Source organism: Lontra canadensis, unplaced genomic scaffold (assembly GCF_010015895.1).
Source record: "Lontra canadensis isolate GAN:19392208 unplaced genomic scaffold, GSC_riverotter_1.0 scaffold8, whole genome shotgun sequence".
In the NCBI taxonomy this organism is placed as follows: Eukaryota; Metazoa; Chordata; class Mammalia; order Carnivora; family Mustelidae; genus Lontra; species Lontra canadensis.
In genome coordinates this window covers 18,769,735-18,784,017 of record NW_022631002.1, presented here as the reverse complement: position 1 = coordinate 18,784,017, position 14,283 = coordinate 18,769,735, and the positions used below count along the sequence as shown (strand labels likewise).

The 14,283-nt window shown below is 51.6% G+C and overlaps 1 protein-coding gene across 2 annotated transcripts in view; it reads right to left on the bottom strand.

Moving 5' to 3' along the window:
* The window catches only part of TK2 (thymidine kinase 2), a 29,775-nt gene extending 16,239 nt beyond the window's left edge, over positions 1-13,536 (bottom strand). The window contains exons 1-6 of one of the 2 annotated variants that reach the window (XR_004382266.1): positions 13,370-13,536; positions 12,507-12,544; positions 9,627-9,701; positions 5,770-5,823; positions 3,242-3,331; positions 1,257-1,330 (exon numbers count right to left, since the gene is read on the bottom strand). Coding sequence is in view for 1 of the 2 variants with exons in the window: in XM_032854302.1 (XP_032710193.1) it covers positions 1,257-1,330; positions 3,242-3,331; positions 5,770-5,823; positions 9,627-9,701; positions 12,507-12,544; positions 13,370-13,484 (446 nt within the window). In the remaining variant the exon portion in view is untranslated. The remainder of the gene's footprint in view (positions 1-1,256; positions 1,331-3,241; positions 3,332-5,769; positions 5,824-9,626; positions 9,702-12,506; positions 12,545-13,369) is intronic. The other variant, XM_032854302.1, reaches the window with a different exon arrangement.
* Positions 13,537-14,283: the final 747 nt, after the last annotated feature.

Sequence of the window (14,283 nt, the reverse complement as noted above, 5' to 3'; positions counted from 1 at the left end):
CATGCTAGGCAAGTATAGCTGCCATGGCCGGTCCTCCTGTCCCCAAGGAGCTGATGAACCAGCCAGGGGGGAGGGGATGGGGACGACACACAATAGACAACTGAACAAATAAACATGGATGAAGTTGGACCACGTGCTACTGCCATTCGTGTAGGTCAAAACTGGTCAAATATTCATGATTCCATATGGTTCAACCTACTTAAAAGTTGTCTTAAATACTATGAAGAAAGGCAACAGGAAGAAGTAATTAAAAGTGAGAAAGTGGCCAACAACCTGGACAGGGTGGCTGGGGGCCGGGAAAGGTGACACTGAGGACAGCCACAGATGAGGGAGCAGGGAGCCGGCATGTGGAGAGTGGCAGGAAGATGTCAGGACAAATCTGACATCAGGACCTCTTGGTCAGCGAGCTCAGGGCGGGAAGACACAGTAAGATGGGGCTGGCAAGGAGAGGGTGACCAGGCACACAGCTATTGAGGAGGGAGGGGTGTGGAAGGAGCCCTCGCTTCAGACGGCAGCCGGTAGCCCGCCTCCGCTGGAATCAGCGGTCCACTGAGCACAGAAATCGGGAGGTTCCCAAGCCTCTGAGGCCTCAGCACGGTGGGATACCAGAAGGCCCCTAACTATGTCTAGATGACAGAGTTCACTCCCATGAAGGCAGAAGACAGTTTGGAGTGAAACTGTAACAAACACTGCGCAAAATGACTGAATGCCCTGTGGCTCTGGGTCTTCAGCCGGCCCCACACCCTCCCACTCTGCCATGTGACCCATGTGGGCCCTCCCAGCCTCTAGGCCTGGGGTCAGTTCAGGGGGGCGGGGTGTGGGGGGGCGTCTGCTTTGGCCGATGGGATGTTAGCAAATGTGAAACACAGCCTCAACAGCACTGGTGCATTCCTGCTGGTGCCCCTGTTCTCTGCTGTCACCAGGACGATTGTCGAGGCTGGCTTGCTGGTCCCAGAGGAGGATTAGAGGCAAGAAGAGAGAGATGAGTCACCCCAGTCACCCGTGCCAGAGCCATGTGAGACACAGCACGGAACCCAGCCATCAAGGTCGACCACCCTCTCCGCCTGAGCAATCACTGCAAGCAAACTGTCCGTCCCAAGGGTCTGTGGCTGGTTGTGAGAGTGCATTACTGTGGCAGGAGCTAACCGATACAACACTATAGGCACTCAAGCGCTGTCACGTGAATAAACAGTTTCCAATTTCATTTCTACAAAATAAATGGTTCCACAAATTATCAATTGTGCGAACTACGGTACCTTCTATATAGGTTTTCTACAAAAATGTATCTTGCGCTGTGAATCGACCGTTCCATCAACCGTACAGGTGATGTCTAAAAGAAAACAAAGTGATTCACTGACTCAGGTCAGGAAGGCTTGAACAATGCCTGTTGCTCCCCCTGCCTACAGTCTACACCAAACAAGAACAGAGAAGCTATGGGAGAGGGAGGCAGTGACCAGAGCAACAGTGTGGGTCTGACATGGGGCTCAGCGGCGCACCGCCCTCGGTCGGGGACCCTCCCCACACCCCGAAGCTCCGTGGCCCGTGCAGCAATGCAGGGACTGACGGCTCGTCAGCAGCAGCCTCTTCCACAGGAGAGGTGAGGCTCCCCTGGATTATCGATTGGGGGAAGTGCTAGAAAAACTGCCAAGTGCTGTCCAGCGGAGGGCTGTCAAGTGAAAAGTGTGGTGACTATGGAGCTAAATAGTGTGCACTTGCTCGAGCAGAGGGCTCTGTATGCCGGAGGCAGAGCCCCGAGAGGGCTGGGGTGCGGCTGCACCCCCGCTGACATTCGGGGACTCTGCCCTCAGCGACTGAGAGCCTGGCTCTCTGGAATCCTGCAGAGATGGGAGACCTTGGTGCCTCCTCACAGGGCTGGCTGGGGATCGCTGCAGCCCTTTGGAAACTGGGAAGGACTGTGCCCAACTGGGCACACCCTGCTCTCTCTCAGCCTGGCCCACAGCATGCATGGCATCTGGACCAGCAAATCACAGACACCTTTGAGGCCATAACCCAGGAATTTCCTGGCTCTCCTTCCCTGCGTTTATCTGTCTGTCCATCTTCCTATTTTTTTCATCCTCTCCTTACTTAGGACTCTCTGCTGCCCATCTGCTGCTAGCCCCCCACTCATCCTCTCTCCTTCCACTCCTCTTTCCTTGTCTATCTCTCTTCCTCTCTCTGCGTCTTTCATGGTAGATCTCCGTAAACAGAGAAACACACGCATATCCCCTTATATTCAGATCTATGAGATACAATTTAGATTTGCAATCCAGTCCTGCTTGGGGGAAGTGGACAAAGGGGAAAAGTGCCAACCTCAGATGCTCTGATCTGTATCATTTAGACAGATACTTGGGGAGACAGAAATTCATGTGGTTCTTCTTCCATCTTTCCATTTTTAAAAGACACAGGTTTGTAGAATGATAGCTACAGTGACAACTGCCCAGCCCTGGATTGCACCACCCAGCAGACGGCTGTGGCCACATCGCTGGCTGTAGGGATCTCCCGTCTCCTTCATGGAGAGCACCCAAAGCTCGCCTTTCAAGTGGTGCTTTCAATTTTGAACCACAGGTGCCGATCAGGCTCTCCTCAGCAGCCTGGTTTCTAAGAGACTCCACCCCCATTCAGAGGCCTGATGGAAGGTCTAAGCAGCATGTTTGTGCCCTGTGCTCTCTCTCAACGCCCAGCTGGCCCAGGGCTAGACACAGGACCCAAGCTGAGCCAGTCCGATTTTTTCTCCCAACAATCGGAACCAAGAGCCAGATCTTGTCAAGGTTAGAGCCGTGGTTCTCAAATGTGCAAACCATGCACTGAAGTCACCTGGAAAGCTTGATAAAACAGACTGCTGGGCCCCAGCTCCAGAATGTCTGGTTCAGCATGTCTGGAATGGGGCCTGAAAATGTGCCTTTCTAACAAGTTCCCGGTGCTTCTGCTGCTCCAGCTCTAGGCACACTCGAAGAACTGAGGTAAATAATGTTGAGCCCAGAAGCGGTCAGGTTGTGAAGACTGGGGCTCACTGTGGCCTCCCTAGCAACTCTGTGGCTACCTGAAGTTGCTGGGTAGGGGCGCCAGAGGCTGGACCTGGGAGAACTGCAGGGACAGGAAAACTTGGCCCCAGACACAGAGGCGGTTGAGCAGCGCTCCAGAACCCGAGCAGCTTCCTTGTGGGGTTTCCCTTCCTGGCAACCCTACACCCCCCACGTGAAGAACCCTTTGAGAAGGCTGAAGCCGAGCATCGGAAATGTACCTGAGGACGAGTGTGGTGTTCCAGCATGGTGAGCTGCACGTACGTCTGCAGCGTGAGGCCCCATCGACAGGCATCGCGGTACATGAGCCCCTGCACGAGGGAGAAGGCAGCATTTTACCTCAAAGAGCTCTAGCTATAGCACTCTGGTCTCTTCAGTTACCGAGGGGTTCTCGTGAAACCCACATGGGACTGTGGTGGGGCCAGGAATGAACCCAACATGGTGTCGGGGCCCTGAGGACAGAGTGGACAGAGTGGAGAGGCACTGGAGCACTGACAGGACAACCAAGTAACAGTTGTGACAGGAGCCTATAGAAAGTCCCCAAGGACCACTCATTCAGTCGCTTAACAAGTGTTTGTGGAGCCCCCTACATTCCCTTCTCCACCCAGCGGTCAATGTGCACCTGCTAAACCTCAGCTCTTGTCACTCCTTGTCAGCTCTTGTCACTCCTCTACTCAGAACCTTCCAGTGGCTTCCTATTGCATCCAGAATGAAATCCAAAGCTGTTATCAAGGCCCACAGGGCCCTAGGAAATCATTTCCATCTTCCCTTGTCCTATACCATCCTCTCTCTGACTCAATGTGCTTCCAACCACAGGAGCCTCCTGAGTGTTCCTCCAAACACCCAAACACAATCCCGCCTCAGGGCCTTTGCATTTGCTGTGCCTTCTAATGGAACACTCTTGCTCCAGATATCTGCACTGCTCCCTCCCTCCATATGTTTAAGTCTGTGCTCCAATGTCACCTGAGCAGAAATGCCTTCCCCAACTATCCTAGCCAAATGAGCAGCCCCATGCCCAGCATTCTCTCTTGCCTGTACATATAGAACAGTCCGTGTTCCACATTCCTCTTGCTAATAATCTGAAATTCTGCTCTTTTCCACATTTTTGCTTTTGTTTTTTTCTCTTGGTGCTAACAAATGAGATTCCAGTGCTCGCCTAGAAAACTGCAGATTCCTATCTACAGGTGAAAGAAAATCTGAGACAAGTTAGGAGAAACCCTCCTTGTCTGAAGGCTGCGCAAACAGACACCTTCCTACATCGGAGAGCCGATTCAGATAAAGTGATGAAATGAGACTTTTCACAAAACTATCAATCTCACTCTTCTGTCCAGAGCAGAAACGTGTTTCAAAATATCTAATTCTCTTATATATTTCATGTTATAATACTGTCATTGAAAATGCTCCTTGTACCACAGAGACACAGACTCCTGAGACTGGGACTGTGTCCTGTAAAATGTCACCTCTGAGCCCTAACACACATCTGTGACCTGTCTAACCTAATAATCCAGCCCTGGTTCCCAGAGAATATGAGTGTTTCTGAGGCTTCTTTGTTAATGCCCAAATGAGAATGACAGGCATTCCCTCTTCTCCCACATGCACAGAGATGAAACTGTTCATGTCTCTGGGATTCTTTATTCAAAGACTCTAACAGTCTTTGCCTTATGAAATAAAATCCTTTTGCCTGCTTTAGATGTTTTCATAGCTCCTATCACCACCCACCAAATCATATGCCAAACTGCCTTCTGCCTCCCCGCACGGGACTATGAAGGCCAAGGGAACAGGAGCTCTGAGTTGCTCCCTGCCGAGTGCCTAGGACAGAGTCTGGCACGTGGTAAGCATGCAGTAAGTTCTGGGAGAAGGAATGATTAAGAACCCACCAAGTGCAGAACACTATGTCCTAGCAAACAACAGTCAGCCAAATTAGACACAGTCCTTGCCACTACTGGAACTCACAGGCTACAGAACCACACGAGATGTCAGTAGCATTGCTGGAAATGAAGAGACGGCACCAGCTCCCCTGTTCCTCTAGTCAGATCAAGGTCTGTCATTCGCCGGCAGTAAGACCTTGTACAGCTTATTTGAGCTGCAATTCCCTCACGTGAAAACTAAAACTAAGCATCTGTCCATCACGGGGCAAGAGCCCAGAAGCAATATCCCTTTCTTCAGCTCCCTCTTACTGGACTCAAACCCCACCCATCTCTTGGAAGCAGCCAGAGCAGAGCCTTCCACCTGGTGCAGACAGGGCAAGGGACACAAGCATACCACAGCCCCTGCTGCTGGGTCCATACCTGGGAAAGCAGACAGGTAGCCTCGGGGTGAGCCAGATTCAGTCCTTGGACATTGCCAGGTGCAAACCCAAATCAGAGGCTTACCAAGGAACCTGGTTACTTACAGACAGAGGTCCTAGGGGTTAGGCCTGGGGAGACCTCGCTCCTAATGAGTTTCTTCTAGGAAAGGGTAGGGGAAGAATGAGCAGCAAGAAATGGACACCCCCATAGCCAAGAGAGACCACTTGGGATAGTTTCGGACAGCTGACAGGGGATCCCCATGACCTGTGAACGCCCAGCCAGGCCTCAGAGACTTTTGACCTCAGGACATACTCATACTCATGGCCGTTTTCCATTTTCCCCTCCCTCTTCTCCTCCAGCCCAGGGAAGAGCCTGGAAAAGGCCTGTGCAGGGAGGGGGCAGGCTCAGGCCCCAGCACTGAGGCGGAAGCTGGCAGCTCACGCAGGAGACAGCACACCCACCAGAGGATTATGACCACGGACATTTCTCCACTTGGGCACTGGTTCCGGTAACACCTGAAAAAAAGGAAACATCAGCGGTCTGCCGTTCCTCGGGATACAAGCCCCTGGGATGACTGAAAGCTGGGCAACCCTCTCCTGGAACCCACGACTCCACCCGGACATGGCTTTCTCACACGCTTTCCCAAAGTGACCTTGGAACGGTGTCTGTCCCTGCATGCAAGTCTGCACACAGGCCACCTTTCCAGCTCCCTCGGGAGCTCCCTAAGGGCAAGGCGCTTCTCTCAACCTCTCCTCCGTGTGTTCCACCGCAGCCCTGACTGTCCCCATGCCCAGCTGGGCAGACAAGGGAGAGAAGGCAGGAGGGAAGCTACCTGAGGCACTTCGGGCCAGCTTCTCCGCTTGGTGGCTTCTCTTGCGACCTCAGTCAATTTGCTCCCCCTCCACTTTTCCCTCTGTTCTCTGAATTGGGCATGCTGACAACTAAGAGTCACACTGCATTATTTTACTTCCTAAACCGTGCCAGACCCTCTGGGGTACAGGTATGTGCTGGAAAGGATTTAAATGGGGCTACTGGGGCCAAAATTTTGAAAGTACCTGGGTCCATCTGGAGACCTGAGAGTACATGTGAGCAGGGTCTCTAGGTCACAGAAGACCAGAGGAAACCAATGCGTGGGAGCCATGATGAGTAACCTCCCCCCACCTCCCACACCTCTGTGCCTTTGCTCATGCTGTTCCTTCTGCCCAGTATGTCCATGTGACCTGATTTCACATCAGCTTCCATGACACGGAAAACTCCTACACATCCTTCAAATTCCAGCTCCAGTATTCCTTCCTCTGTGACTCATGCCCCGACCCTCCCAAATGCCCTCTCTTTCTGGGTCTTCAGCACTCTATTCCTTTCCCGAGTAGCATGTGCTGCTCTACTCAGGCCACCACCGGAGGCTGGTCACAGGCGGCCCTGACCTGTGCCCCAGCCAAGGCACGATCAGGCCACACTTACTGACAACTCGCTGTACCAGGACCATGCTAGGCAAGAGCAAAACCACCTCGGTCCCTGCTTTTACAGAACTTTGAACTTGGGGCACTTGGGCAGCTCAATCAGATGAGCATCTGACTCAGTTTAGGCTCAGATCTTGATCTCAGGGTCCTGGAATCGAGCCCCACATGGGGCTGTGTGCTCAGCAGGGAGTCTACTCAAGCCGTGCTCGCTCTCTCGCGCTCTCTCTCTCCCTGCCCCTCCCACTACTCACGTGCCTGCCCACGCTCTCTCCAACTCTCTCTCTAAAACAAATAAGGAAATCTTAAAAAAACAAAAAACAAAACAAAAAAAAAAAACCTTACTGGGAGAAGCAGACCTTAATTAGATCATCACAGAAATCGTGTATGTTCAAACCCCGAGAAGTAGTACAAAACAAGGATACAGAGAGATCAGAAGACTCTCCACCAACAAGGGTAACCTCGCTGGGGAGGTCTGAGGGCACTGAGCTAAGATCCAAAGGCCAAGTAAGGCTTTCCCACAGCCAACAAAGGCCTCAGAATTACAGAACCAAACAAGGGTGTGGTCGCCCAGGCAGTGACAGGGGCTAGGATCAGGCGCCACCACACGCCAGCTGTGCCGCCCCACCCGGGGCCATTCCTTAACCTCACAGAGCCCGCTTCCTGCTCTGCAGCCCAGGTAGTAATCATACCTACACACAGAGAGGACCCTTAGAAGGACAAAATCAGGGGCGCCTGGGTGGCTCAGTGGGTTAAGCCGCTGCCTTCGGCTCGGGTCATGATCTCAGGGTCCTGGGATCGAGCCCAGCTTCGGGCTCTCTGCTCGGCAGTGAGCCTGCTTCCCCCTCTCTCTCTGCCTGCCTCTCTGCCTGCTTGTGATCTCTCTCTCTCTCTGTGTCAAATAAACAAATAAAATCTTTGAAAAAAAAAAAGAAGGACAAAATCAGTGAGACAAAGAAGGAAGCCTCAACACCGTGCCTGGCCTACAGTAGGAGCCTCCCCAGGTGCTTACTCTCATCACTGTTACTATTTCTGTCGCTCTTCCCGGGGTCCCAGGTCTTACCCGAGAACTTGAGTGCTCCCTAAGTGCCGTGCAGAGTGCCACCGCTCAGGACAGGCATGTCAGGAGCCCTGAGCCTCCTCCCAGTGTGATGACTCACCAGGAGAACGCCCAGGACACAGCCTACAAAGATATCCGCAACTACAGCTCGTTACAGGGAGAGGATACAAAACAAAATTCACAAAGAAAAGGGGGCACAGAGCAAAGTCTGCAGGGAGACCAGGCACAAGGTTCCAAGGGGCCTCTTCGGGGGGAGTCACACCAGAAGCACTGAATTCCCCCGGAAGCAAGCCGAACGACACGTGTGAGGTGGCGCCTACCAGGGAGGCTGGCCTGAGCCCTGCCTTTCAGGCTTTTTATCAGAGTTTGGGCACGTAGGCCCTCTCTGGCCGGCACACAGAAAAACGCCAGCCTCCAGAAAGAAAGCAGGCATCCAGAATAAACTGTATTGTTTGCACAAACAGTTCAGGCACAGAGAGTCATTTCTCTGAGTTAGGAAATGGTAAAACTCTCCCAAAAATCTAAGTTCCCACACGCTAAACAAGGGCCAACCTGGCACACGAGCCGCTCCGAGGACAGCAGTCTTGGGCCTGCGAACTCTTTTCTGTACAAGCAAGACTATGGCTACAGAAAATTTATTCTTTTTTTCTTTTTTAAATATTTTATTTATTTATTTGAAGGAGAGATCACAAGTAGGCAGAGAGGCAGGCAGAGAGAGAGGAGGAAGCAGGCTCTCTGCTCGGGGCTTGATCCCAGGACCTTGGGATCATGACCCAAGCCCAAGGCAGAGGCTTTAACCCACTGAGCCACCCAAGCACCTGAGAAAATTTATTCTTTTTATCAAACCATATATATATATGTACACATATATATATATACACATATATATATATATTAAAGATTTTATTTATTTATTTGAGAGAGAGAGAAAGGAGAAGCAGAGAGAGAGGGACAAGCAGACTCTGTGCTGAGCAAGGAGCCAACTTGGGGCTCAATCCCATGACCCTGAGATCAGGACCTGAGCTGAAATTGACAGTCAGATGCTTAACAGACTGTGTCACCCAGGCACCCCTCAAGCCATACATATTTTTAGTAGAAGTAAAAAGCAGGAAGGGAAAGAATGAAAGAAAAAACCTCTACACGCATGAAAACTGTAGAAACTAGAGTTAACAAAAAAGAGACAGAAACAGAAAAAATTACACCGCTGAACTCTTCCAGAAGAGTCAGGGTCTTAGTGTAGAGGCCTTCCTCAAGTATCTGTGGGGTTATTCTGAGTGACTGAGCTGAAAATAAATGAGAGATTATGTTAACAGGCTACCCCCGGTAATGTCGCCCTCTGTGGACACGGATATCTCAGACGTAACACTATCATATTCCAGCCACTCTCAACAGTCCGTGGACCCCTCTTAACCAGACCACAGGAGAGTCTATACCTGCACTGCCCAACACGGTGGCCATGAGCCACATGTGGCTCTTACAAACTTCAAATGTGACTGGTCCAAATTGAGATATACCATATGTATAAACTACATTCCAGATTTTGAAGACTCAGTGTGAAAAACAGAATGCAAAATAGCTCATTGATGGTATTTATATGGATTAGATGTTGACATGATAGCATTTAGGATATATTACGTCAAATTAAATATTCTTTTCCGGGTTTTTGTTGTTGTTGTTGTTGTTGTTTTTTAGCAAAACTGTTAGAAATATCACATTACACATGTGGCTCGCATTTTATTTCTATGGTAAATAAATCCCATAGCTTTTATAGGTTCTCTCGAACCCAGTACGGAGGCCATACCTCCATGTCCGTTGTGTTGGAGAAGAACTCCAGGCACGTCGTCTTCCCGCTTGCAATGTTGCCCTCAACGCAGATCTAACAAAAGACAAATGCACATTGGAACCAAAAATCGTGCACCCAGGGGAGTATCAGGGAAGAATTTTTAGGGAAAGGCTCAGGTGAACAGTATAAATGATTCAGTCCAAGACTTCAATGTGCACATATTTCCAGGGTCCCACCATGAGCAGTAACAAACCGACCCTCAGCTCCAGCCCACCAATGATGGCCACTGGGCCACCAACCTCCAGGACAGACCCTCCCTTATGTCGGCTCCTGGACTCACTGCCCACCCAGCTCTCCCCTTCCCTAGCTCCACCCCTCAAACTATTAGATTTTAGGCCCAAGTGTTCTGCCTCCTTAACCAGAGCCCAACGGATTTGAGGCTGGGAAACATGTGTATGTTCTGTAGTACCCCACTCACTGCTTTACAGAGAAAAACATGGACTAGAAAGTATCCGGAAGGAGAGAACTTTCTTGAGCACCTTGCTAAGGGCCAGGCCATGAGATGGGTAACATGCACCAGTACCATATTCAACTTTGCCAGCTAAGCAAGGGGTCACAACACTTTCACAGAAGAGAAAAATGAGGCTTATATGAAGGAATAAAGGAGAGAGGACAGTTTGAACCCACACTCTGGGGCCATCTCACTTTGCTCCCCCTACTAGAAACTCTGCCCATCAGCTGTGAAGGTTTCCCTCCTGTCTTGATCCTAACAGGTATCCAGGAGACCAGACAATCACACTTTTGACAGATGCCAGGCCCCCCTCCAATTCCAGGTCCCCGCCAGTTCACTCCCTTAGGATGCAAAACCACAAAATGAGCCTAACAGAGTGCACAAAAGGCAGATCCTATCAGGGCCCTAAAGGATTTGATGTTTTTTTTGTGCTCTTTAAAGGAAACAACTTTTTGTCTTCCTATAAAATGAAGAAGACCTCAACCTAACACTGTTCTGCACAGACTTTGTCTCTTTCCTGTTCACTATAGGAAAACGTTGTTTAGATAAGACCTTCTTCTAGAAGTTCCTGTTCCTATTCCACGGTGGTGACTGACTTCACTCCGCACAGACATTCCCTAACCATCCTGTCTCATGTGTCGTCCCCTGGGTACCTCAATTTGTCACCTCCCAACCCCCATATACGGCTCCTCTTCCTGTTCCAGTCCTCAAGGAAGGTTGCACCATGCACCCCTCAACACCCTGGGTGTATCCGGCCCTCACCCAGCAACTCAGCAACAGCTCCAGACCCTGCTTCCCACTCATCTGCAGAACCTGGCTTGTCCCCCTGGCCCCCAGTTAAGGCCTCTACCCCCACGTGGCTGGAGCAGCCTCCCCAGTGGCCTCTGTGCCTTCCAGTCTGGCCCACCAGTGCCCCTCAACCCCACCCACAGCTCACCACCATCTCTTCCTGAGAGGCAAACCAGATCACACCCAGTCAAGTCTTTCAGTGGCTCTAGGATTCCGGACCTATCTCCAGCCCCTCTTCACCAGCTCTTTGGGGACCGGCCCAGTTCTCCTCCTTCTGACTCACATTTGCAGCTCCCTCTGCTCCAACACTCCTGCCTCCCCTTTTCCTTCATCTCCCAGGAGGCTTCAAAGCTCAAGGCTCCCCTCAGTCACTGTCCTCTGGAGGCCCTGTCCTCTACTCAACAGTCCCCAGATTCACTGCTGTTCTGGGTCCACCACAGTCCTATTTATTGCCATCTCCCCCATCAGAATAGGGACTCACTAATAACAGGGGCTATTTGGTCCCCAAGAACTCAGAAGATCTGAATGCTCAAGAGTAGCCTTGGGCCTAAGTGCACACTCCATACCACTTCTGATGGACCTACTATGTGTCTGAAAGCACCCAGGACAGGCCTGGCTCACATAAGTGCTAGCTTGATAATTAGCACAGCAATTTCCCAGCCAGTGCAACATAATACCCCTCCTCCTGCAGTACCCACCTTTAGAACCCACTCCACCTCTCATTTCAACACACTTTCATAAAGCTCAATTGTTTCAATCACCAATGCTCTCCGTGTGACTTGACTCCTTCCCAGTCCCTCTCCATCTCCCCGCAATACCCCAGGGGATTGCCCACCCTTTCTGCACTCTGCAGATCTCAGCCAAGGTATTCCTGTCACCAGCCGACAAACCACTCCCTTCCGAGCCACAGAAGCTACCAACTTCTAGCTTCCTCAAGGAACTAAGCCTCTGGAGTGAGGGTGACCAAAATGTTGTTCCCCACCCCAGCCAGCTAAAGCCTCCAGCATCCCCATGAACATGTCTAGTTTGGCCCTCTTTAACCTTCAACCTCACACCAGCCCCACGCCCACTCCACAGCTGGCATCTCAAAGTCACTACAGTGGCTGAAGCCATGTCTGTGGACCCCCATGGATTCTCTCTGATACCCCGACCCACCCACTAGTCTCAACACTGGACGGCAGGGGGCGGCAGCGAGCAGACCTTGTCTCAAAGCCAGGCAGCCACCCCATTAACCCAGGGCAAAACCAACCTTCCCCACACAGAGGAGCATTTTTCAAATCCTTTTGTAATAATTCATCAAGCTGACAGTCCAAACCCACCTAAAGGCTTTGAATACATGTATGTTCCCAACTGTGCAGACTCTTGATAAGGACATACCAGCACCTGGGGACAGGCGGCCTCTGGGCAGGGGGTCTGAGGTCCAGCGGTGGAGACAGACTTCCTCATCCCCGGAGATCCTCATATTTTTGTCTTTTACTATGTGCACACATTCCTTCACTGCCCTCAGCTCTCCCCTTCTCAGAATATATAATCCTCCCACTCTATTATACACACACACACACACACACTACACTGGGGAGTGCACATAAAAGACTTACCACTGATTTTTTCTCTTTTTCGTTTTCTCTATCTTTATCTACAAAAGAAACAGAATCAATTTTTAAGGTCAGTTTTAAGTAATTCACTCTTTCTCCTAATTTTGAAAACCACCACAAAAACAGTAATGTTTACACTTACTCCCTGGCCTAAAAATGTCTTCCAATGACAATGGAGACCCTCCGCGGGTGGGTGGAGGCAGACCCGCCACTGCTGTCTACCTCCACATGACACTGTGCAGCTGCTGCCTGGGTCCAGTTGGCCCCTCTGGGCCCCACCTGTACTTGGCTTTTTTTCACTTAGTATATTACTTTCCATTTTTCACACATTTCATATTTATGATCCTCACAGATGAGGGCAGCGCGCATGGGTTTCGGCCCACCCACCACACAGGTGGTTCTGAGGTGCCACCCAACAGCCCGAGGCCAAAGAACGCTGTAACGTAGCTATTCCGCTGGCGGTGTCCGTTTCCGAAATGGGAAGTCCCCACTCCCAGTGGGAGCAGGAAGGCTTCGGGGACTAAAGCACCCACCCCGCGCTGGGGACTGGTTAGCTGCATCTCCGGGCCTCTGGCTCCCCCAAGGCCACGAGAATCGGACCTGGAACGGGACCGGGACAGGAGCAGCCCCCGAGTACGGGGTGGGAGGGTCTTACTCCTCTCTAGAGGGATCTCCACGGCCCCACCCGCTCGCGGCCCGCTGGCGATGACCGCCCTCGCCCCTCCACCGCCCGGCAGCCGCCGGGACAAAATCCCAGCGCCTAGGAGTAGCTTCGGGTTCAGGCGGAATGGAGGGGGTGGAGTGAGACCCGCGGCCACGGAGCGCCAGGCGCGGGCCGCCAAAGATGGTAGAGAGAGACGTTTTACCGCGAAGCCAGGCCCGGTGCTGCGCCCCCCACGTCCCCTGGCCCGGGGCGGGGCTCCCAGGCCCCTCGCGCCGCAGCGCCCGGGCTGCCCAGCTCCGCAGCGGCCGCAGCAGCATATCCCGGCGGCCGGATCCGACGGCGCGGCTTCCTTCCTGCGCGAGTCTGCGCCAGCGTAGCGCACCGCCTCCATCCCCACGCTGGCCGCCGGGGCGCCTGCTGGGACCGGGCTCTTAAAGAGACCCGGTCGCTTTTCACCCGCTCTCCGAGAGGGAAAACAATTCAAGGCGGGACCTGAGCAGGTTGCAGCCAAGAAATCTTCCCGCTAACGGGACGCTGGCGGAATGAACCCCGACTTGGCAAGGCTTGGGGGATGGGTGGCCAACAATACCCTCAACTGGTTGGTGAATTAATTATTGGAGATTACTTAATTGAGCACGTGTTGTATCCAGACACCTGACACACACTTAGGGTGTCATTTATTCTTCCCAACAGTCCTGCAAGTGGATATTGTCACTCCCATAATCCTCGCTGAGCTGATCCTCGGAAATTTAGGTGACTTTTTTAGCATTCATTAAGGGGCGAAGCTGGAATTCAAGCCATCTATCTTGCCTCACAGCCTGCACTCTTTCCTCTGCACTTGAACATAACCAGGGTCTAGACTATAAATGTACTAGATGCCTCAAGAAAGTGTTACAACAGCAACAACGAAACAAAACAAAACCACAGAAAAAACCACAAGGGCCCAAAATGGAGTTGCTTATGCTAAACCCCACTTCACCAAACCAAGACTTAATTATTTTGGCTCTTCTAGAAATGGAACATTAGGCCAGTCCTTAAGGAATAGCCTAGGTGATCAATACTAGTTAGGTAATCTGCTTTATAGACTTTGGCCAACACCTAAAGCAAACTAACCTT